The sequence below is a fragment of the Somniosus microcephalus genome, chromosome 9, assembly GCF_052327205.1.
Source record: "Somniosus microcephalus isolate GS21.2 chromosome 9, FLI_Smic_1.0, whole genome shotgun sequence".
Classification (NCBI taxonomy): Eukaryota; Metazoa; Chordata; class Chondrichthyes; order Squaliformes; family Somniosidae; genus Somniosus; species Somniosus microcephalus.
Window position 1 is genome coordinate 206,922,443 of NC_140995.1, and position 26,035 is coordinate 206,948,477.

At 45.1% G+C, this 26,035-nt stretch overlaps 1 protein-coding gene across 1 annotated transcript in view; it reads right to left on the reverse strand.

Moving 5' to 3' along the window:
* The window catches only part of cdk19 (cyclin dependent kinase 19), a 351,351-nt gene that overhangs the window by 153,761 nt on the left and 171,555 nt on the right, over positions 1 to 26,035 (reverse strand). Inside the window, exons 5-6 of the mRNA XM_085997816.1 lie at positions 12,444 to 12,501; positions 9,449 to 9,580 (exon numbers count right to left, since the gene is read on the reverse strand). Coding sequence (XP_085853942.1) covers positions 9,449 to 9,580; positions 12,444 to 12,501 — 190 coding nt within the window. The remainder of the gene's footprint in view (positions 1 to 9,448; positions 9,581 to 12,443; positions 12,502 to 26,035) is intronic.

The following is a 26,035-nucleotide window of genomic DNA, read 5'->3' on the forward strand; positions in this document are numbered from 1 at the left end:
ACCTGCCTCACTTCTAGTCACACCATCCTGACCCTGGCCACAACTTTAATCTGATCCATTGGTTGTGGAATCACTTAGCTCTGTCTATAGCATGATGTATCTGCCGTTTAGCATTTATGAAGTCCTGTGTTGTAGCTTCACCAGGTTGACACTTCATTTTTAGGTACTCCTGGTGCTGTTCCTGGCATGCTCTTCTACACTCTTCATTGAACCAGGGTTGGTCCCCTGGCTTGTTGATTATGGTAGAGTGAGGGATATGCTGGGCTATGAGGTTACAGATTGTGGTGGAATACAATTCTGCTGCTGCTGATGGCTCACAGCGCTCATGGATGCCTGATCTGAGCTACTAGATTTGTTCTGAATCTATCCCATTTAGCACGGTGCCACACAGCACAATGGAGCGTGTCCTCAGTGTGAAGACGGGACTTCGTCTCCACAAGAACTGTGCGGTGATCACTCGTACCAATACTATCTGGGTGTCAGCTGTGGCTCAGTGGGTAGCACTCTCGCCTCTACGTCAGAAGATTGTGGGTTCAAGTCCCACTCCAGAGACTTGAGCACAAAAATCTAGGCTGACACTGAAGTGCAGTACTGAGGGAGTGCTGCATTGTTGGAGGTGCTGTCTTTCGATTGAGATGTTAAACTGAGTCTGTCCTCTCAGGTGGATGTAAAAGATCCCATGGCACTATTTTGAAGAAGAGCAGGGGAGTTATCCCTGGTGTCTTGGCCAATGTTTATCACTCAATCAACATCACTAAAAACAGATTATCTGGTTATTTAATTCAGTGCTGTTTGTGGGAGCTTGCTGTGTGCAAATTGGCTGCAGCGTTTCTTATATTACAAGTGACTACACTTCAAAAGTACTTAATTGGCTGTAACGCACTTTGGGACGTCCGGTGGTCATGAAAGGTGCTATATAAATGCAAGTCTGTCTATCATGGACAGATATCTGCGACAGGTAGACTGGTCAAGTAGGTTCTTCCCTCGTGGTTCTCTCACAATTTCCATTTCAATTAAATGGGATTCTGGTACCTTGAGGATTCCATCTATTTTCTGTGAAAGCAGAAAGCCAATGGCCTTGCTTATAAGATACAAAGGGACTGCTAGTCCTATATAATCAGGTTTATGGCTTACAGTGGCTGGGGATTGCATTCTAAATTTCTTTTAATTTTTCTGTGAAAATTGAAAACCAGTGGCTTTACCATTAAAGACTGACTCCATCAAAACGGGTTATACACCCATAATTTTAATACAGTATACTGAATACTGAATGGATTAGCATCTTGACTCTTCAATGACCTTTAAGCTCAAAACAGTGCATAATCTCTGCAGGAGATCAAGTACAATATAGTATAATCTACCATCAACTTAAATGAAATCACTGCAGCTACTTAGGATTAATTTATGATAGAAGTCTTATGTCTATGTTGCACCACAAACAAAATTGAATTACTTCACAAGACTAAATTTCCTTTTATTTCAATTTTCCTTTCCAGTTTTCTTTGTCAGGTTGCTGCTTATGCTGACATAACCTGCTATCACTTTTGTAAGCAGAATTTTTATTTAATAATTTACTGCACTCAGCATGACATTAAGATACATTTTTCTACTGTAATAACTGAAGATGTAGCCCTTCAAAATTTAACAGAGCACATAAAATTGCCACCTGAAAATCCCTTTTTTATTGCTCATCACAAAAGTATAGCTGAAAGGCATAAATCCATCAGTAGATAATAACCTGTACTTTTGTCAATAGAACTTGTGGTCACCATAAAAAATAAAGTGAGCTCTTTGTACTGTAACAGCCGAAAACATACCAAACAAGGTTATTCTGTTGCATTTATTCTGCTTCTACACACTCCTCTCTCCATGCTCACAATCATGATAGGGTCCTCTGTCTTCACCTTCCACCCAGCCTCTGCATTTGCCAAATCATCATCTGCCACTTCCAACATGATCCCACCACAAAACACATCTTCCCCTACCCTCCCTGAAGGGGCCATTCCCTCCATGACACCTTGGTTTAGTCTTCCACCACCCAAACCACCTCTCCTTCTCCTGACACTTTCCCATGCAAGCACAGGAGATGTAACATTTGCCCATTTACCCCCCCCCCCACACCTACAGGACCCCAAACGCTCTTTCTTGCGAGATAGCGATTTATGTGTACTTCCTCCAATCTTGCATTCTGTATCTATTACTCATGGTGCAGTCTCCTCTACACTTGGGAGACCAAATGCAGATTAGATGACCAGCTTGCCAAACAATTCCATTCTGTCGGTTAATGTGCCCGCGCTCCCAGTCACTTGCCATGCAAACTCCCTGTCCAACTCCCATCTGACCGGTCTGTCTTTGGACTTCTACACTGTTCCAATGAAGCTCAAGGAACAGCACCTTGTCTTTCTATTAGGCACTTTGAAGCCCTCGGGTCTTATTACTGATGCTAATAACTTAAGACTTTGGTGGAGAAATTCGGTATTGCCCCGTTTGGGGCGCAATTATCGGCTGGGCGCAAAGTTGAGCGCCTGGTGCTAATTATTGCCTCCGACTGCAAACTTGGCTTCTATCGCCCCTGGAGGTGATTGGAGCGCTAAATCAGGCACTACACACCTCTCTTAAGGCGCTAATGCCGAGGAGCGAGGCGCTAACTCGGAGTGCTGGCGAAGCTCATGTGATGTCAGTCAGCAATGGAACACAGACACACTGGCGCCGGCCAGTTCTTAAAGGGGAGGGTCGATCTTGCTCTCCATCCACATCCTGCTCATTGCAGCCTTGAATCTCGGCCTGGAGAGACCTGTACATCAATTCTGCTGGAAAGAACAATGGAGAAACCCAGGGAAAAAGCTCAGAGAGCAGCCCCCAAAATCTCTTCTAAATCGATGCAAGGAAGGTCAAATCAAAATGAACCTGCAAAGTGCTGCTCGGTACCCAAAATTTCTTCACACAGCATTGAATCTCTCCAGAAGTCTCTCTCTCTCTCTCTCAGAATGCATGGTGCAAAAATGTCGCCGACAAAAAAAGTCAGGAAGCGGTCGCCTTTAAATAGCGCTCCCCCAGTCCCTTCCCAACTGCAAAAAGTTCCCCATAACCTGTCATTGCTAGCGGCAGACGGTAAGGCAGGGGGCGCCACTCAATATCCAGTCCGGGGTCCTACCGGGGCGTTGCACACTCGACTGACGTCATGATCTGCGGGCGCAGGAGATCGTGGCGGTAGTGTTTAGCGCTGCCACAAAATGTCTGGTCAATTTCGTGAGCGGCGCAAACATCGCCGCACCCGGGCGCTAGTTGCTTTGCGCCCTCTTTTTTTATGACAGGAGATGTTGGTGATGTAGAATATGTGTGTTCCCACTTCTGGGTGGGGGGGGAAAGATGGGTTGGTGCCTGGGGTGCGGAACCTCCATCAGAACACTGTGCTGATGGGGCATTCTACTTCCTTGGTGTTAGCCCGCTTTTTTTCTTTTCCTTGGGCTGGTGCATTTTCTTCCACTTTGACAGCTTTCCTGTGTCCATTTCAGGCCTGCATTACCACCCCCCCCCCACCCAACCCAACCCCCGTCCCGCCACCCCTGCACCCTGCCCCCCCACTCCCTCATATACACACACACACAATCACCACCTCAGCTATTCATATATTCTCTGTATCTCTTAAATGTATCATGTTACTATCACATCAGTCATTTAAGCATCTCCTGTTTGTAATCTAGCCACTTTAAAGGTCATTCTACTTCCTCTATGTGTGAGTATGTGTGTTTTTTCCCCATCCTCTTCCCCTTATGCTATTCCATTTTAAATGCTGTTTATCTGTAATTTTCCAGTTCTGGTTATATCTAAAACGTTAACTTGTCTGATTGACCTGCTAAGTGCTTCCAGTATTTTCTGTTTTTGTTTCATATTTCCAGTTTTTAATTTTTTATTTAAGGTTATTCTCTAAGAAGGTGGAAGGACATGCACAGGTGGAAATAACTCATTAAATTTGTAAGCAATTAGAACACTAAGGCCTAGAAATTCAGTATAGCCACGTTTGGGGCGCTACAGCCGGGCGGCCGCTAAAGTTTGCGCCCGGCGCAACTTCGCGCCACCTTCGCCAATATTCAGTGGCATCGCCCCAAGAGGTTGCTGCTGCGCTAAAACAGGCGATGCACGACTATCATTAGGCGCTAAGCCGGCGGCCCGGGGCGAAACCCCCGAGGGCGAGCGCAGCGCAGGTGCGGCGAGCTGCTGATTGACGGCAGACACTCTGGCGCCGGTGAGCTCTTAAAGGGGGAGGGTGGATTTGTTTTTTTGAAAGGCCGAGACTGGTGTATTTGTGTTTTTTGAAAGGCCGAGACTGGTCGATTTGTGTTTTTTGGGGGGTCTTCTCTCCATTAGTTTGTAATGTGGGAAGGGCAGAGGTTTCAAAGAAATAAATGTTCTTAAATCGCACTGTTCATGCTTTCTTTTGGAAGTCCTGGTTGCCCTGCTCGGCTGAGGGCTTGTGGAGTGGCTACATTCTTCTCAAGCCATTCCCTGAGAGGGGGCCTAGAACCGACGTTCAATAAGCCGCCGATGGGCGGCCCTTGCACTTTCTGCCTCCCTCCTGTGCTGGTCCTCCTCCTCCTCCTCCTCTGGTGGTCCTCCAATGTCTGGTGGCAGTGGCTGAGTCCTGCGGATAGCCAGGTTGTGCAGCATGCAGCACACGACCACGAAATGGGAGACTCGCTCAGGCGAATACTGTAGGGCTCCTCCGGAACGATCCAGACAGTGGAACCGTTGCTTCAGGACGCCGATTGTTTGCTCAATGATGTTCCTGGTTGCTTGATGGCTGTCATTGTATCCCTCTTCAGCAGGGGTGCTGGGCGCACGGAGCGGGGTCATCAGCCAGGTGCACAAAGGATAGCCTTTGTCCCCGAGAAGCCATCCTCGTGGGTGAGGCTGGGCCTGGAACATGTCTGCCACAGAAGTCTGGCGCAGGATGAAGGCATCGTGGCTGCTGCCTGGAAAGCGGGCATTGACAACTAGGATGAGCTGCCTGTGGTCACACACCAACTGCACATTGAGCGAATGGTAGCCCTTCCGGTTGCGGTAATCCTCGGCATTCTCCAGAGGTGCCCGCAAAGCCACATGCGTGCAGTCAATGGCGCCCTGCACCATGGGGGAGCCCGCTAATGCTGCAAAGCCCATTGCACGCTGTTGCTGCTTGACAAGGGCCATGGAGAAGGAGATGAACTGACGTCTCCTTCTGAAAAGGGCATTGGTCACCTGGCGGATGCAGCAATGCACGGCAAACTGGGAGATGTTGGAAATGTCCCCAGTAGCGGATTGGAAGGAGCCGGTGGCATAGAAGTTGAGAGACACCGTCACCTTCACTGCCACCGACAGAGACGTCCTGCTCCTCAGATGTGGCTGCAGATCTCCGCGAAGCAGGTGGCAGATCTCAGTGACCACGCCTTCGGAATCGCAGCCTCCGAACACACGGCTCGTCAGACATGTTCAGATATGAGAACTGCTGGCGGTATACCCTGGGTGGGTAAGGCCTCCTTTGCCGACGCCTGTTGCCACCTCTCCGTCTGGCCATGTCTGCCACTCTCTCACGGCGTCTGTGAGCCCTTTGAATGCAATGGAGAAGGCCAACGTTTGCACCCATTGCAGCCCCCATTATATGTTTCCAATCAATGATATGGCTCTGAAGTTAAAGACAAGTGGAAAGCTGTGGCCTGAAGCCACAAGTACCTGTGCGAGTGTTGAGCCAAACCAGAAAGCTCTCTACCTTTCTCTCTGCAAAGATCCGTCTCTCACAAAGAAGGAGTGTTGCAAAATGGCTGCCTTTTCTACTGCAGGAGGAGTGCCCTTTAATTTGCGCCCCCCGCGCCCCGCAGCGACTGAGAACCGTTCCCCTCTACCAGTCGCTAGGGGCGCCAGGCGCACAATAGGCCGGCGCCACTGAATTTCTGGTTTGGGGCGCACAAAGGGCATTGCACGATGAAATGACGTCAGGATCTGCGCGCGCAGCTGAGCGCGCGCAAAGGCTTTGCGCCGCCGCTAAATCTTTACTGAAGTTGGGGAGAGGCGCAGATCGCGCTGCGCCCGGCCGCCAGCCGCCTAGCGCCCCACATCTCCTCCTCCTAAGGCGCTAGCGGCTGGCGCAAACAACTGAATTTCTAGGCCTAAATATTTTATTTTTTCAGTTGGTGACATTGAACAACAACTTGCACTTATAGAGTGCCTTTAACATAGAAAAACATCCCAAGGCGCTACACAGAGCTATAATCAAACAGAATCTGGACACTGGATATTAGGAGGGCTGATCAAAAACTTGACCAAAGAGGTGGGTTTCAAGGAGGATCTTAAAGAAGAGGGAGATGGAAAGGCAGAGAGGTTTATTGGGAATTCCAGTTTGGGACTTGGACAGCTGAAGGCACGGCCGCCAATGGTAGGTGGAAGGAAGTGGAAGGAAATACATAAAAGGCCAGAGTCGGAGGAATAGAGAGTTCAGAGGGAGTTCTAGGGCTGGAGAAGGTTACTGAAATAGGGAGGGGTGAACCCATGAAGAGATTTAAACACAAGGATGAGAATTTAAAATTTGGGCTGTTGGGGCAATGGGAGCCAATGTAGGTCAGCAAGAACAGGGTTGATGGGTGAGCAGGATTTGGTGTGTGATAGGATACGGATGAGGTGAGAGTAGCTGCCCTCTGCATCAAAGTAGTATTTGACCGAGTATGGCACCAAGGAGCTCTAGTAAAACTGATGTCAATGGGGGTGGGGGGGGGGGGGGGGTGTCAAAGAGAAAACCCTGCAGTTATTGGAGTCATACTTGGCACAAAGAAAAATAGTTGTGGTTGCCAAAGGCCAATAACTGCAGCCCCAAAACAGCAATGCAGAAGTTCCTCAGGGAAGCATCCACAGCAAAACCATTTTGAGCTGCTTCATCAGTGACCTTCCCTCTGCCATAATATTAGGAGTGGGCGTGTTCGCTGACATTTCCACAATGCTCCGTTCCATTCATAAATCCGCTGCTAATGAAGCAGCCCATCCCAGCCTACAACAGGACCTGAGAGCATCCAGACTTGGGCTGACAAATGGCAGGTAACATTCGCACCACATAAGTGACAGGTAACAACCATCTTGAGCAAGAGAAAGCCCAGCCATCTCCCCCAACCTTCAACTGCACCACCATCACTGAGTCGTTCATCATCGTGGGGGGGGTGGGGGTGGGGGAAGCTTAATTGGTCCTATATATCAACATTGTGGCCACAAGAGCATGGCAGAGGCTGAGTACGCTGTGACGCATGAAACACCTCCTGATCCCTGAAAGCCTCCACCATCTACAACTCAGGTCAGGAGTGTGATGTAAAACTCACCACTTGCCTGATGGAGACGGCCATTGAGGACAGAGTAGCCCAGTTGATCGGTTCCCTTGCTACTGAACTCAATATTCCCCCCGTCCATCACCGTGATCGGCAATAAATGCAGCCTGGCCAGTGCTGCTCACATCCTGAGAACAGTTAAAATCTTCAATAACAATCTAGAATATAATTATGCCCCCCTGCAACCCTTCTAGATCAGGAACTCAATGTGTGGGAGTAGCAGCGAGAACCTGTATCCTACCACTCTGACACAGTGCCTTAGTTCATCAATGCTCTGTGTCATTAGGCCATCTCCAACCCAGGATTGTTGTTTTGGTAATCTTCCAGTAGAAAGGTTTGTGCTAATTTAAAACATCACAGCAAATGCAATAACATTTAAAGCATGGCTTGATTTGACTGCACTTTGAATTAATTTGAATATGTAATCAATATCCAAATTCCCCAGTAGATGTGGACATAACAGTGATAAAGTGATAAGATCCTACACTATAATAAGAACATAACAAATAGGAGCAGGAGTAGGCCATTCGGCCCTTTGAGCCTGCTCTGCTATTCAATAAGATAATGGTCTACATAATTATGTTTCTTGTGTTTTCTTTTCATGACTTTCCTTCTGCCTCTCTTGCAGGCACAAACACTTGCTGGGGTATGCTTCCATGGACACCAGCAGCCTTCCTGTATCTCACCACAGCATTCATTTTTCAAGTGTAAGCCTAGACAGCGAGTGTGGCCAGGCTATATAGATGTTTCTTTGTTCCAGTAACCTTTTACCACTGAGGTAATGTTACAGCTCACTTCACTGCTCAATTCTGCTACTCCCGCACATTGAGTTCCTGGTCTAGATGGGCTGTCATGAGGGCTTGATTATATTCTAGATTGTTATTCAAGATTTTAACTGTTCTGGTGGGAAAGTAAGCTGCGAGGAGGACGCTAAGAGGCTGCAAAGGGATATAGACAGGTTAATTGATTGGGCAAGAAGGTGGCAAATGGAGTATAATGTGGGGAAGTGTGAAATTATCGACTTTGGTAGGAATAGAAAAGCAGAATGTTTTTTAAAAGGTGAGAGACTAGTAAATGTTGGTATTTAGAGAGATTTGGGGGTCCTTGTACACGAATCACAGAAACCTAACATGTAGGTACATAAAGCAATTAGAAAGGCAAACGGTATGTTAGCCTTTATTGCAAGAGGGTTGGAGTATAAGAATATGGAAGTCTTGCTGCAATTATATAGGGCTTTGGTAAGACCACACCTGGAGTACTGTGTACAATTTTGGTCTCCTTACCTAAGGAAGGACATACTTGGCTTAGAGAGGGTGCAACAAAGGTTCACTAGATTGATTCCAGGGATATGTGGCATCCTCCAGGTGCTCCGGTTTCCTCCCACAGTCCAAAGATGTGCGGGTTAGGTTGATTGGCTATGATAAAATTGACCCTTAGTGTTAGGGGGATTAAATACGTGAGGTTACGGGGATAGGGGTGGGATATGTGTTGGTGTAGGGGTTACGGGGATCGGGTGGGATATGTGTCGGTGCAGGCTCGATGGGCCGAAATGGCCTCTATCTGCACTGTGGGGTTTCTGTGATTCTGTGTGATGAGAGGGCTGTCCTATGGGGAGAGATTGAGTAGAATGGGCCTATATTCTTTGGAGTTTAGAAGAATGAGAGGAGATCTCATTGAAAATTCTTAGAGAGCTTGACAGAGTAGATGCTGAGAGGCTGTTTCCCCTGGCTGGAGAGACTAGAACTAGGGGTCATCGTCTCAGGATAAGGGGTTGGCCATTTAGGACTGAGATGAGGAGAAATTTCCTAACTTAAAGGGTTTGTGAATCTTCGGAATTCTCTACCCCCGAGGGCTGTGTATGCTCAATTGATGAGTATATTCAAGACTGAGATCAATAGATTTTTAGGTACTAAGGGAATCAAGGGATATGGGGATAGGGCGGGAAAATGGAGTTGATGTAGAAGTTCAGCCATGATCTTATTGAAAAGTGGAGCAGGCTCGATGGGCTGTATTGCCTAGTCCTGCTCCTATTTCTTATATTCTTAACATCAGGTTTAGCAATCAAAGAATTATTTCTCACACAAAAACCTAATGTAGTAACCTACCAATTGCTTTTGTGTAATGTCTGGCTCCCAGCAGTAATTCCGGCGCACGATACCAAAACGTTACTACCACTGGATCCAAATCAGCCAAAGGCTTTAGTGGAGAATTAAACAGTCTGGCAAAACCCATGTCAGCTGGAAATTAAAAATACGTAAATTACAATTTACAACATGACTGTCTTTTTAATTACTGGCTGATGAATAATCTGCATTACAAAAATTGTGTATGATTTACATAATAAACAGTTACATCAAAAAGACCTTGGTGGGGTCTCCCTCATTATTTAAATTAAATTATGATCCATATATTTCAATATACATCAATATAGGAGTAACAGAGTCACAGGGACATAATCCCTTTAACACATTTTTAATGTTTTGAGATTATGGCAGAGATCTCCCATTAGACTCACCTTTTTCCCTTCCTTGCATTTCAATTATTTTACTTATAAATGCATGGATTCTCAATAGATGGAATGTAAATGCAAGTTAAATCATTATTTTTACGTTCAATTCTTTCTGTGAAAGATAACCTTTGAACCTTACCTGTTAAACTCCCACACACAAAAGAAGGCAACTCATACTATGATTTAAATAGTGAATGCCAATGAAAATTTCCCAGTAATATGCATAATGGCCTAATATAGCAAAGCGATCAGATTATTTGTACAATAGCAAAATACTGTGGATGCTGGAAATCTGAAATAACAACAGAAAATGCTGGAAACACTCAGCAGGCCAGGCAGCATCCGTGGAGAGAGAAACAGAGTTAACGTTTCAGGTCTGGGACCCTTCATCAGAACTGGAAAAAGCTGGAGATGTAACAGATATTAAGCAGGTGCAGAGACAGGGAGGGGAGGAAGGAATTGAAGGAACATACTGTGCTGAGGTAAGAGCCAGGAAAGATAAAATGTTGCAAATGGGCATGGCAAAATCATACAGCATGAAAAATGGGAGCAGGGGTTATAGATTGAAATTGTTGAACTCAATGTTGAGTCCAGAAGGCTGTAAAGTGCCTAATCAAAAGATGAGGTGCTTTTCTTCGAGCTTACATTGAGCTTCATTGGAACAGTGTAAGAGGCCGAGGACAGAGAGATCAGAGTGGGAGTGAAGTGGAGAATTAAAGTGACAGGCGACCGGAAGCTCAGGGTCACCCTTACGGACTGAATGGCGGTGTTCTGCAAAGTGGTCGCCCAATCTGCGTTTGGTCTCCCCAATGTAGAGGAGACCGCATCGTGAGCAGCGAATACAGTATACGAAATTGCAAGAAGTACAAGTAAATCGCTGTTTCACCTGGAAGGGGTGTTTGGGGCCCTGGACAGTGGGAATTTATTTGTACAAGTGAATTGTCTACAAAATTAAGCTTCTTGTGTCTTTTTTCCCCAATTTCTCTCCCTTTCCTGAAGGTACTTGCGGTTGCATAGTTCCACATGCAGCAGCACCTTCTGGTGTGTAAACCAAATGTCCATCTTTTATCAGTGAGCTTCGACAGTGAGGGTCAGCAGGTGACGTGACCATGGACAAATTAGCTTTCTTTTGCTCTCATCTGACATTCACTTATATGCACTTTGCAGTACAAGTTCACTCAGGAACACGACCTCTTGCTAGCCCGAAGAAGCGGAGGTCAGCCTGGCAACCACAACTGCTGCCCTGGCTAAGATCAGTCTTGCAGTAGTATCTGCAAACACACACCTACGAATGGTAGATTATGTGATAAATTCAGTGAAGGTTTTTCTAATGGCTAGAAGTTCCTCCATTTGTCCCATGAGCAGAATCATATTTGACTACATGAGTTTGGTTGTGGGATAAATGTAATGCAAGGAGGAATCCCTAGCTCGTGAAGCAGTGAACTTTCTAGGCAGAAAGCCCTGTTGTTTCTTATGATTGAGTTCTAAAGAGACCAATTTATACAATAGATGTTGCACTACAGACGTGTACTGACAAACACAAGAATTTCTGTCTTTATTTTAGATAGTTTGGGTAAATTTGATTAAAACAAATACTTCAGGCAGCTGTGTCAATGTAAGGTTCCTTTTTTGCTTTGTCAAAGTTGGCTTGCACATGGTCAATGCGTGGGGCTCAGTTGCATTTCAATTATGCTAGTCAAACTACTCAATGTGAAAGTCTGTCTCAAATGGGTTTTCTTTGCTCCTTCAATCCATATCAGGCTGCCCAAAATACAATTGTTTGTGCCAATAGGGTCCCCGTAGGGGCTAATTTTATAGGAATATATCTTAGTGATAGCTATCTCAATATGTAATTTCCTCTGTTATATTGCTAGGAGGGTGTGACCAACAGCAAGATGAGATACCTAGACCTTAACTCAGTGTACTGTGTTGGGTGCCTGCTTCAATATTGTTTGTTAAAAACACTCTTTAAAGATACTGCCTCTACATCAAAGGAAAAATAGTCTGGGAATCCTGTCAGAGTCTTCAGTCTATGTGCCTAGTCTGTTTTATTTAAGGGGGAATTGAAAATTCATGAGAAATCATCTCACATAATGTACCATTGGATACTGTATTTTTAATAACATGCTGACAGTAATTGCAAGTATAATGGGTGTTATATTTCCATTGATCTAAAATAATACTAGTCAATCTTGTACTCGGGTCTCCATGTCAACAAAGCAGGGTTGAGTTTTGACAGTACAGTACTGAACTGTGACCAGGGTGAGGCTTCTTCTTTTTCTCCTACTGACTGTTTCCCAGTTGAGGGAACATGAAACATAGTCCAATAAACTCCATGTCACATCAAAATGAATTATTTTTGGTTTATGTTTTAGTTTTAAGTTGACTTGACTAAGCATCCCTCTTTAAGCCATGCACAGAGCTTCCATGCAGTTCTAGTGGTGCTTCTCGAAAAGCTCCAGTATTTCCTTAACCTGTTCTCTAACTAACTTCATAGACTTGTCCTTGCGGTCTAAAAGGAAACTCTACATCCTTTAACTTTACACACAGAGGAAAATATATTGCATCATGTTTGAAATAGTGATATTTACCTATTTTTACACGCCCTCGTTCTGGCCCTTCCCCCATTACTAGGATGTTTGCTGGTTTCTGGAAGAAAAAACAAAGAGAATTAAAGACAGATTAATCCTTCACAATTAAAGTTAAAATATAAACTGTAGTTAGTATAATATGGATGGCACATCTTTACATCTAAAAGTTTAAATATTGTTACCAAAAAAAATGTCCACGTTTACTAGAGGTGCCATCATGGATCGGTGCTCAAGAATGCTGTACTAAAGTGGTAAGGCATATATTCAAGTTTGTATTTCCCACAAGTTGCTGTCATCAACTATACCACACGTGAAGTTTTGAGTCATGTGCAGGTATTTCCTCACAGGAGGAAGGAAAAATGGAAAGTTCTGCCATTCTGGACTGTTCTCATAAACATTCAGTCAGTTGACTGTATAGCAGCAAGTCCTTCTGGACATTTTATTGTCTGGGGAAAGTGTGTGGTGAGGATACTTTGAACAAGAAAGGGAGAAATAATAAAACAGAATCAAAAAACTATTTATTTTAGATCAATTGATCACTGTGGGGGAATATTTCCTCTGTATTAAATGTAGCAAAATTGTAAGTACAATATTTATATTTGGGTTTATGGTTTTGCTACAAAGAACAGTGAAAATCTACCCTATGTCTCAAAATGCTATTCACAGAATCACAGAATCTACAGTGCAGATAGAGGCCATTTCGGCCCATCGAGCCTGCACCGACACATATCCCACCCTATCCCCGTAACCCCACGTATTTAATCCCCTAACACTAAGGGTCAATTTATCATAGCCAAGTCAACCTAACCTGCACATCTTTGAACAGGAAACTCTCTGGTATCCGGCACCGACGGGACCGGGATGGTGCCGGTTGATTAAAAATTCCAGATGACGGAGAGGGTTATCTACTGAGGCTATTTTTAACAAACAAAGAGTCGGACTCCTGTTATTGAGGTGTTCGGACTTCCGACAGCGCCAAGAAGCCGAGTAGTGGCAGTTTGGAGAACTACCCCCACTGACTAACTCGGCCACTGCGGGAGTCTCGGACTCGGCAACATTTCTGGTTATTGAGGTGTTTTGGTTTCGGAGTATGAATTTTGCCAGTTAATAGAGAATTCCAGATATTTAGGTGCCGTTTAAACAAGAGTTTCTGTAAATAGCAGTGGAAGTATGAAAATAATCGTAAGTACCAAATCCACCAAAATTAACATGACCAATAGAACCTTTGACAGTACTAATTTCAAATCTACAAAGGTACAAGAGATTGTGACACAGATTAAATGGTTACTTACATGGATATTTTACTCTGGGTTTAAAATTGCAATATTACTTTTCAATACAGCATTACAGAAGTTTAAAAACACACCGCTCCATAAGAATGAGTTCAGAATAGATTCTGGAATCCAAGTTAATCCAAATTTGGATTAACATATGCTCAATTCATCTTCAACATCATGGACAGTTTTTTCTCTTTGCCGATGCTGACAGACTTGCTGTGTTTGTAGCATTTATGGTTTTGATTTTTGATTTTTTTTTCTCCATCTGTTAAATAAAGTATTGTTGCACAAGTCCAGCAATTGAATCTTGGTCACAAGCTGAGAACACATTTATTAATTTAGGATAGTAACATCTTTCCATCATGAAAGAGTTACATTTTCTAAAAATAACATATTTTCCTTCTTTTCTGGATAACTTAGACAAATACTATATATGATTGTAAGATATACATTAAGTAATATTTTTTCTGGAACTGGTAGTACAGAATTGTTTGGGAATTTTAAACACCTCCTCCTAAGCTATATTTTACTAATTAGTGCTAATGTTCTGCTGAGCAATGAGTACAAGACCCACACTGAAAGAATAACAAAAAATGGCAAATTAATGGAGCTGAGAGACAGAATCAGCATTCTTCATCAGATTTTCACTATATTTTATATGATATTAATATATTTCGTTTAAGATCAAGAAAGTGTGGATAACAATTCTCACAGTACTGTGAGGTCTACATGAAAAAATGATTTAGATTGATTTGTTTGGGCAGCAGCAGGGTTGAATTCTTGTACTCATCAAGGAGAGGGATGTCAGAGCTGGAAAATTAAATGTTTCTCCATTTTTGGCACCAAATATCAGCATCAAGTATTCTCAGAAATGGCACGAACCAAAGTAAGCCCTAAGAACAGAATCACATTCAAATTGGGACATCCTGTGGTTAGGCAAACTTTGATGAGAAATAAGGCACCATAAGCCATTATATTATGTACACAAAACAGAAATCAAACAGCATGATTTGCATGAATTACACGACAGTGCATGTATTATAAATCTAAAGAAAATGCCATTATGCTGAAGGGCTTCAGTTAATCGGTGTTAACCCACACATATGACTTCATGGGGCGAAAATTCGTCCCCTTAGCGCTGCCCATTAGCGCCAGCAGATGGCGCTAATGCGGCATTGAGAGCTGTAAAAACAGCTCCTGTTGAATCCAGTGCCGCATGGCAAATCGGGACCCCCCCACCCCCCCCCCCCACCGTAGCGCTGCCGGTAACAGCAATCACTGGAGACTTCAATGACAGGGAGATCGTGACATCAGTGAGTGTGCAATGCTAACTGAATGCCAGATCTGCCAAATTGCTTTTCACCACTTACCTCACCGCCTGGAGTTAACAACGACAGGTAGAGCTGGTGTGCAGCACCTGGAAGCCGGCTTCAGGGACGTTATTTAAAGGGATCAGCCCCAATCACTTGCACCTGACAAGTTAGTGAGGTTTTAGTGCCTGTGTGTTAGTTCCTGATACTGCAACAGTTTTATTTAGTGATTTGAAGGTTCTTTGGTAGCAGGAGTATTGTGGAAGTAGAAAAGTGCAAAATTTATTCTTGAAAGATTCAAACTACAACACTTGCTAAAAATCATGGTGGCTGCACTGGCAGTCCATCTCACCCTCCAAGATTTACAGCGGAGGGAGCAGACGCAACAAAGAAGACAGGAACATGTGCGCAGAGGGAGGACGACAAAGACGAGGTGGAAGAAGATGAGGAACAGGAGGGAGGAGGCAGCTGGACAATCGGGCTTCCAGACGGGCGGTCCGTGACAGGCTCATCAGATTCCGATTTGAATGAATGAAACCCCAGATCCCTGTTGCTCACCACATCCCCATCATACCATTCCTGTGTCATGCCATATCACAGCGTCCTCCTGGGCGCAAAGGTGAAATGAGAGAGACCACAAAATATTTCAAACTCTATTAATAAATTTATGCATAAACATATCACACACATTCTATAGTTGAATAGCTGTCATTGTGTGCAAGGTGTGAGTGTTGGTAGGTGGAGATTGTTGGTGGGTGAGTGCTGGGGGTATGGTGCATTGAGCAGTGTGTGAAGCTTGTGGTACAGATGGTGGTATGTAGCATTTTGTTGAAGCCTTCACTCACCCAGCCCACCCGTGTGAGCTTGTTAAAGTTATTCCTGCTCTGGGTGTGGGTCCTAGGTGTAGTGTATGTACCTTTAAGAGCCCCTGTGTACTGTAATACCGGTAGTGACCACTCGGGTATATAAGCCTGTATAGCGTCTTGTATCTTTTAGTTCAGCCCTGACGTTTGACTAGTAAAGACCTGTTAAAGTTATTCTTGTGGTCTGTGTGCAGTGATTCATATTAACCATAACTGGAACACACAGACTTAACAGTGGCGACGAGTACGATCTTACCCTGCGGCAGAGACATATCCAAGGCAGTTTAACGGGCGTCGAGAAGAGGCATCCGCCCTCATCATCCTGCTGAGAAAAGACTCGGGTCTGAAGAGCAAGGAAGAATCCTGACACGAAGCCTTCCATCAGCAACAGGCAGTGATCATCCCTTCTATCACGGTGGTGGGTAAGCCGATCAGCGACGAGCAGCAAGTCGGCCACGTTGGCTGTGAAGTAGGGGAGGGAAAAACGGAGGATATAAGGGCGGAGAACTCAACCACAGCCGGGGAAAAGAGCCGGACAGAAGTCGGGGCCGGAGGCGCTGAGACTGGGGCAGCATAAGGCACGGGAGCCGCGGTGAATGCAAACGCAGCCGGTGTAAAAGACCGGGCTGCAAGCGGGCTGGGAGACGCAACAGCGTCGAGAGAGAGCTCGACCGCGACCGGTGAAAAAGGCCGGGCAGCTACCGAGGCCGCGAGGCGCAGCGACCGGGACAGCGTAAGGCGCGGGAGAAAAAAAAAAAAAAACCGCGGAGAACTCAGCCGCAGCCGGGGGAAAGGACCGGACTGCAAGAGGGGCTGGGAGGCACGATTTGAGAACCGCTGGGGAGGACGAACGCAGCAATACGGCAATCGCCATTACAGCCAGCGGGGGAGAAAGGCAAACGCGGGAAGCCGCCATTTTCGTAGGCGGGGTAAGAAGACAAGCGCGGGAAACCGCCATTTTAAAAAAAAATTAAAGAAAAATTTCTTTTTGTTTCTCAAGAAGATTGCGAGGATGCCTAAGCGTGGTAACATCAACGATTTCGATCCCGATGTTGAAGATTGGGCCACGTATGTAGAACGCATAGAGATTTATTGTAAGGCAAATAAAATATCCGATGAAGATAAAGCACGAACCTTACTAAACTCAATGGGTGCGAAGACATACGGGCTATTGAAGCATCTTCTATCACCAGCTAAACCGGCGGATCAGGCTTTCGCTAATATTGTTGCTGTCCTGAGAAATCATTTGAACCCCACACCGCTGATGTTAGCGGAACGATTTAAATTTTATGCGAGAACGCAACTGAAAGAGGAAAGCAACGCGGAGTATTTAATTGAACTGCGTAAGCTAGCGAAATACTGTCAGTTTGGGGAAAGACTGACAGAGGCACTGAGAGACAAATTCGTGTGTGGATTGTCGAAAGAAGGAACACAAAAGCGGCTGCTTGAAGAGAATGATCTTACACTTGATAAGGCTGTCACTATTGCAGCATCGCACGAAGCCGCAGCGAGAGGCACTGCGGAAATGCAGCTGAAGGCAGCGGTACTCAGCGTAGATCAAATGGCTTTGGGTGCAGCGAAATGTTATCGTTGTGGAAAGACAACACACGATCAGAACCAATGCTGGTTTAAAAACCAGGAATGTAGAAAATGTGGTAAGCTTGGTCACATAGCTAAAGTATGCCGGTCAGGAAAGAAGACCAGCAACAAAAAGTCACCGCAGGAAAAGTGCAGAAAGGTACATAAGGTGGCTGAGAAGAGTTCGGATGAACAGAATTCGGATTCAGACTCCAACAGCAAGGAACTGGGTAGTCTGAGAATTCACAATGTGAGTAAGGAAGCTCACCTACAAACTATCTGGGTCACACTGCAGATAGCAGGAGTCCAAGTGAAGATGGAATTGGACACCGGATCGGCGTTGACGGTCATGAATAAGCAAGATTACAAAAGGTTATTCACACATATTCCCCTACGGGATACGGAGATAGTATTGCAGACATACACGGGGCAAAGAGTATACCCCATCGGAAAGATAAAAGTCAAGGTGATACACAAGGGCAAAGAACACCAAGGAATGGACTTATATGTACTACCTGAGGGAGGTCCACCACTTCTGGGACGGGAGTGGATCAGGAAAATAAATATGGACTGGCACTCCCTAAAAGCAATAACGGTAGATTCCGGAAAAAAAGATGTCAAACCTGAACGATTGTCCAGAATATTGGATGAGGCTAAAGAGGTGTTCCAACAGGGACTGGGAACACTGAGAGGAATTACGGCAAAAATCAAGATTGCAGAACATGCAAACCCAAAATTTTTCAAAGCCAGACCTTATGCGATACGACCTGCTGTGGAAGCTGAGCTAGAAGGGCTAGAACGTTCAGGAGTACTGTCTAAGGTGGACTGGAGTGAGTGGGCCACGCCCATTGTTCCCGTCATGAAGCGTTCATCGAGTAACAAGTCAGGGGAACCGGGGAAGGTCCGCATCTGTGGAGACTTCAAGATCACAGTTAATCCGGTGCTTCACACGGTGCAATATCCGCTTCCGCGGATTGAGGATATCTTTGCTTCATTGTCTGGCGGGAAACACTTCACCAAGATAGACCTGGCGCAAGCGTACTTACAGATGGAAGTTGAGGAAGAGTCGCGCCAGTATCTCACAATCAACACGCACAGAGGCTTGTATCGATATAATAGACTGGTTTTTGGAGTGGCTTCGGCTCCAGCAATTTGGCAGAGGGCCATGGAGCAGGTATTACAGGGAATTCCAAGCACTCAATGTTACTTGGACGATATCCTGATTACAGGAGATGACGATGAGGAACACCTTGCAAATTTGAAACTGGTGCTCACCAGATTGAAGGAATATGGACTTCGAGTTAATCGCCAGAAATGTGAGTTCTTTCAGAAACGGATCTCGTACTGTGGTCATGTCATTGACCAGGAGGGGCTGCACAAGTCACCTGACAAGATCGAAGCTGTTGTGAAGGCCCCCGCTCCGAAAAATGTATCCCAGTTGAGGTCGTTCCTAGGGTTGATTAACTATTACCATAAGTTTCTGCCAAATCTATCCACGGTGCTGCACCCGCTGAATGCTCTTTTGCAGAAAGAAGTACCGTGGAAGTGGAGCGAGGACTGTAAGAAGGCCTTTCGCAAAAGCAAGGCATTGATCACCTCAGAGGAAGTGTTGGCTCACTTCAACCCAACGCTACCTATTCGTTTAGCTTGTGATGCTTCTCCTTATGGTATTGGAGCAGCACTCTCACACAAGTTGCCAAATGGCTTGGAAAGGCCAGTCGCATTTGCATCCAGATCATTGACCTCCGCTGAGCGCAACTATGCTCAGATAGATAGGGAGGCTCTCAGCCTTGTGTGGGGAGTAAAGAAGTTTAATCATTACCTGCAGGGCCAGAAGTTTACACTGCTGACAGACCACCAGCCGTTGGTATCCATATTCAACCCTAAAAAGGGCGTTCCCATTATGACAGCGCAAAGGCTACAGAGGTGGTCCCTTTTCCTAGGGGCACACCAATATGACATAGAATACAAAGGATCAAAACAGCATGGGAATGCTGACAGTTTATCGCGCCTACCGTTGCCAACGGTAGAAGAGGCGCCTACAGTGGACCCAGTGGAGATGTTCCACTCAACCATAGTGGAATGTCTACCAGTAACAAATTCTACCATTGAAAAGGAAACGAGAAATGACCCGACTCTCTCACGAGTCTACGATTTAACGGTGAAGGGATGGCCAGCACATGGCGAACCACTGTTGCCAGCATTCTCGCAAAGAAGAGAACAGCTGTCAGTGTGCCGAGGAACCTTGATGTGTGGATCCAGAGTGGTGATTCCACCCAAACTCCAGGATAAAGTGCTAAAGGAGCTTCACGAGGGGCATCTGGGTGGAGTGAAAATGAAGAACCTAGTCAGAGCGTTTGTGTGGTGGCCAGGTATCGATGGAGACATCGAAGAAATGACCAAGAGCTGTCTAGGTTGCCAGAAGGTCCAAAACGCCCGACCACAAGCCCCTCTACATCCATGGGAGTGGCCCTCATCTCCATGGCAAAGGGTACATATCGACTTTGCTGGTCCATTTATGGACTCAATGTTCTTAATCGCGGTGGATGCACACTCCAAGTGGCCGGAGGTAATAAAGATGTCCTCCACCACCACGGAAAAAACCATCACAGTATTAAGGACCATATTTGCCAGGAATGGGCTGCCGGAACAGATCTGTTCTGATAATGGACCGCAATTTGTGTCCGAAGAATTCAGGAAGTTCTTAAAAAACAATGAGGTTAAGCACTACACGTCCGCCCCATACCATCCCGCCACCAATGGATTAGCTGAAAGGTTTGTCCAGACCTTCAAGAAGGCCATAAAGGCCATGGGTAATGAAGACATAAATCTACAACATAAGGTAGATAACTTCTTGTTTGCGTACAGGAATGCAACACATGTGGTTACAAACCAAACTCCCGCCATGATGTTTTTCAATAGAAGACTAAGATGCCGGCTGGATTTGATCAAGCCAAACATCAGAAGGGACGTAGAGAACCGGCAATTTCAAGGCATGAATGAAAGGCCAACTAGAACCTTCCAGATAGGTCAACAAGTTTTGGCCCGGGACTACCGTACCGAGAAATGGCAGCCTGGAACTATTTGCACACGACTAGGACCGCTGATGTATACCGTGGACTTTGGTGAAAGCATAATAAGGCGCCATGCTGACCAGATCATAGAGTCATCCGAAAAGGGACAACCTACACCACAACTCTATATGCCTAATGATGAAGCAGAGATACCCATAGTATCTACCTCCGATCCGGTGATACTGGAACCAGATGAACCCGACACTGGCATTCAAGCCGAATCGACCTTGCCACCGAAAACTACTACACCACCGAGGCGTTATCCGGACCGAGTCAGGAAGCCTCCAGAGAGACTGACTTATAATTGATTAACTGCAGCAAATGTGTAGATTATTGTTCTTGTAAACATGTTAATTAATGATTACTTAAAATGTTATGTACTAATTATCTAAAAGGGGAGGAATTGTAGTGTATGTACCTTTAAGAGCCCCTGTGTACTGTAATACCGGTAGTGACCACTCGGGTATATAAGCCTGTATAGCGTCTTGTATCTTTTAGTTCAGCCCTGACCTTCGACTAGTAAAGACCTGTTAAAGTTATTCTTGTGGTCTGTGTGCAGTGATTCATATTAACCATAACTGGAACACACAGACTTAACACTAGGGACCACAGTGCTGTCCGTGATGTGGTGTGCCACCTCCCTCCACATAGTACAGCAGACTTGTGGCGAGGGCCTCCTGCCAGTTGGTGGGTACAGGACCAGCCGCCTTCACTCCACCGCTAAAACCAATGCCTCCAAAGCTTCATGGGAAAACCTGCAGGCTCTCTCCCTGGGGCGGCAATCTGCCATCAGGAATTGTAAATAAGTGCTCCTTCTCCTTCTTCTTACGGTTGTTGAGGCAGCTGCACAGCCAACAATGCTGAGAATGAGGTGCTGCAGCATCAATGCACCTCCCCTTTAAGCAGTGAAAAAAGCCTGTGGCAATCAGTACTTGCGTTTAGACTACACCCGGTATTGGTCCATCTTTTCAGTGTAACGCCAATGAGCTTCGGTTTTTAGACTAGATTTATGGCTCCAATCATTTTAATGAGGAGTGAGGACGAATTTTGCGTACAGTCTAGACAATTTTCACCTGGTGCTAATTCTCCATTTTTAGTCTAAACACTGCCCATTCTTTGGCTATAACAAATTTTTAGCCCCATGTCTCTCAGTAACAGTTCAAAATAGTAGCATGATTTTGATATCCACACAAGTTCTGCTTTTCATCACGATACATTTTGTATTTACTGTCATTTTGACTTTGTCCAAATAGTGTCAGTGTTAAAATCACATAAGTGTTAAAATCACATAATTTAGGCAAACATACAAAAAATACATTTAAATAGATGTGCAAAAAAGACAACACAATTTGGTCAAGTATGCCAAAGCATTGGTTAACTTACAAAGACTCCATTTTACTGATAGTATCAATCATCAGGAAGCAGCAATTCAAACTGCCAGTTCCACAAGGTTGACCAAATTCACTCAAAATCACAGGAACAATGTGACTTATATAGACAATACATTTTTCAAACTGCTGAGTCATTTCAACGCTGTCATGTCAGTGAGAGGCCCAGATAATGTGGGAGTTAAAGAAATGTGGGTCCATTCTAGTTGTTATTTAATAATCTCCATCACCACATATGGGCAATTGTCATTTTATGAAACTGCTGTAACTCCCTGCACCCTTGGAAATAATGTTTTCTTCTTCACAGATGTCTGTTCCCGGTTCAAATAAAAGTCCAACAACTCCCTCGCTCAGCCAAATAACTCGTGTGGAAAGACAAAAAAATAACAGACATGTCTACCAAATTCCAAGAGAAAGACATTCCTATGACTCTGACTTAAAACAGCTCCGAGAGGATGATAAAATCACATTTGTTGTTGTTGTTTTGTATGACGGGAAAAGCTTATAATGGGATGTCTAGTTTGGCTATCCATTCGACGGCCTCCTGAGATGCCGAGTGGAGAAATGAGGTGCCTCCCGCAACAGGTCTTAGTGGGCCAATTATAGTGGTAGGAATTGATCACTTAACTTTGCTATAGCACAGTAGTATCCAAACTATGGCCCAAAGGTCAGATGCTTCCCTCAAGCTCTAGCAATCTAGTTCAGTTATAATTGTATTGACGTAAGAAAACTACTAGGCACTTGGTCTGAATATTAAACAAGGCTTTAATCAACTGTTTCACAACATGGAGGTCTAGTTGTCCTTCACTAGTTCCTGTTTACAAAATGTCCTGAGCAAGCTGGGCCCATGCCCGAGTATTTATATTCTCCCTGGACAGTGCCACCAGCAGGCCGCTCAGTATTATTCCATAAGTCATTTCTACATGAACGGCAAGATTCATGTCATGTATTATATGTTTTTATTTGAATTATGTAGGCCTCAAAATTTGGAAAGGGCTGTCCACTACTCAATCAACTCCTCCCCTTCCCACGGCACCTTCCCGTGCAAGCATAAAAGATGCAACACCTGCCCTTTTACCTCCTCCCTTCCCACCGTCCAGGGCCCCAAACACTCCTTCCAGGTGAAACAGCGATTTACTTGTACTTCTTTCAATTTAGTATACTGTATTCGCTGTTCACGATGCAGGCTCTTCTACATTGGGGAGACCAAGCGTAGATTGGGTGACCACTTTGCGGAACACCTCCGTTCAGTCTGCAATCGTGACCCCGAGCTTCTAGTTGCCTGTCACTTTAATTCTCCACTCCACTCCGACCTCTCTGTCCTTGGCCTTCTACACTGGTCCAATGAAGCTCAATGTAAGCTTGAGGAACAGCACCTCGTCTTTCGATTAGACACTTCTGGACTCCACATCGAGTTCAACAATTTCAGATTATAAACTCTGCCCCCATTTTTTCACATGGCAGCTGTTGATGATTCTGCTATTCCCATTTACACCTCTTCGAGATCCATCTTTTGTTTCTTTACCTGTCCCATTACCATCCCCTTTTGCCTTGCATCATCATCTCTTTTGTCATTTAATCTCTCCTGCCTTCCACCCTATCACAGACCTTCCCTTTTGTTCTTTCCTCCCCTCCCCCCTTTCCATGCCTCAGCACTTGCTTAAAACCTGTTACATCTCTAATTTTTTTCCAATTCTGATGAAAGGTCATCAACCTGAAACGTTAACTCTGTGTCTCTCTCTAGATGCTACCTGACCTGCTGAGTACTTCCAGCATTTTCTGTTTTTATTTCTGTTCTTAGTACTGTTGCCTCATTGGTGGATAAATGCCAAATCAAACCACCGTCAGTATCTACAGCTTACATAGAAACATAGAGATAGGAACAGGAGTAGGCCATTCGGCCCTTCGAGCCTGCTCCGCCATTCAATGAGATCATGGCTGATCTTCGTCTGAGATCATAGCTGATCTTACCAGTTCAGTACCCCGTCCCCGCCTTTTCTCCGTAACCCTTAATCCCCTTAGCCTTCAGAAATATATCCAATTCTCTCTTGAAAATATTTATTGAATTAGCCTTCACAGCCCTCTGTGGCAGGGAATTCCACAGGCTCACCACTCTTTGAGTGAAGAAATTCTTCCTCATCTCTGTTTTAAATGATTTGCCCGCTATTTTTAGACTGTGGCCCCTGGTTCTGTGCTCCCCGGCCATTGGAAACATTCTCTCTGAATTCAGCCTGTCCAGGCCTGCCATAATTTTATATGTTTCGATGAGATCCCCTCTCAATCTTCTAAACTCCAGTGAGTACAAGCCCAAACTATTTAATCTCTCTTCGTAGGTCATTCCCGCCATTCCAGGTATCAGCCTGGTGAATCGCCGTTGCACTCTTTCCATGGCAAGAACATCCTTCCGCAGATGGGGCGACCAAAACTGTACACAATACTCCAGATGCGGTCTCACCAGCACCTTGTACAGCTGTAGTAAGGTATCCCTATTCCTATACTCGAACCCCCTTGATATGAAGGCCAACATACCATTTGCCTTCTTAATCGCCTGTTGCACCTGCATGCTCTCCTTCAGTGACTGGTGCACAAGAACACCCAGGTCCCTCTGCACTTCCCCATCTCCCAATCTATTGCCATTTAGATAATAATCTACCCTCCTGTTTTTACCCCCAAAGTGGATAACCTCGCATTTATCCACATTATAGTGCATCTGCCACGTATCCGCCCATTCCCCCAACCTGTCCAAATCGCACTGTAGCCTCCTGACATCCTCATCAGAGCCCACCCCTCCTCCTAGTTTAGTGTCGTCAGCGAATTTGGAAATATTGCATCCAATTCCCTGATCCAGATCATTTATATATATTGTGAACAGCTGGGGTCCCAGGACAGATCCTTGCGGCACCCCGCTGGTCACTGCCTGCCACTCCGAAAACGAGCCGTTTATTCCAACTCTCTGTTTTCTATCCACCAGCCAGTTCTCTATCCACGTTAATACTTTGCCCCCAATTCCATGAGCCTTAATTTTGCATGATAATCTTTTGTGTGGAACCTTATCGAAGGCTTTCTGGAAGTCAAGGTACACCACATCCACTGGCTCTCCCCCATCTATTTTACCAGTTACTTCCTCAAAAAATTCCAGCAGATTAGTCAAACACGATTTACCCTTTGTAAATCCATGTTGACTCTGTCCGATCCTTTCCCCATTTGTCAAGTGCTCCGCTATTTTATCCTTAATAATGGACTCTAGCATTTTGCCCACAACCGATGTAAGGCTTACTGGTCTATAATTCCCTGCTTTCTCTCTACCCCCCTTTTTAAATATTGGGGTAACATTAGCTACCCTCCAATCCACGGGTACTGTTCCCGAGTCAATGGAGTTCCGGAAGATGATCCATAGAGCATCTGCTATCTCCAGGGCCACCTCCTTAAGTACCCTAGGATGTAGTTTATCAGGCCCCGGGGATTTGTCGGCCTTCAGTCCCCTCAACTTACCCAACACCATATCCCTAGAGATACTAATTTCTGTCAGCTCCTCCCTCTCATTAGTCCCTATGTTTGCCGATATTCCTGGGAGGTTATTTGTGTCCTCCTTTGTGAATACAGAACCAAAGTATGAGTTTAATTGGTCTGCCATTTCCTTATTCTCCATTATATATTCTCCCGAATCGGACTGCAAGGGACCGACTTGGGATTTTACCAGTCTTTTCCTCCTGATATACCGATAAAAGCTTTTGCAGTCTGTCTTTATGTTTGCTGCAAGTTTACTTTCGTATTCTATTTTCCCCTTCCTGATTAATCCCTTTGTCCTCTTTTGCTGTATCCTGTACTGCCCCCAATCTTCCGGTCTGGTGCTTTTTTTTGCCAGTTGATATGCCCTTTTTTTTGATTTTATGCTGTCCCTAATTTCCCTCGTTATCCACGGTTGAGTCACCTTTTTAGGTTTATTTTTATGCCAAACCGGTATAAACATGTTCTGGAATTCTTCCATTCTATCTTTGAATGCTTGCCATTGTCTATCCACTGTCAATCCCCCCAGAAACACCACCCAATCAATCTTACCCAATTCCCGTCTCATACCCTCGTAATTCCCTTTATTTAAGTT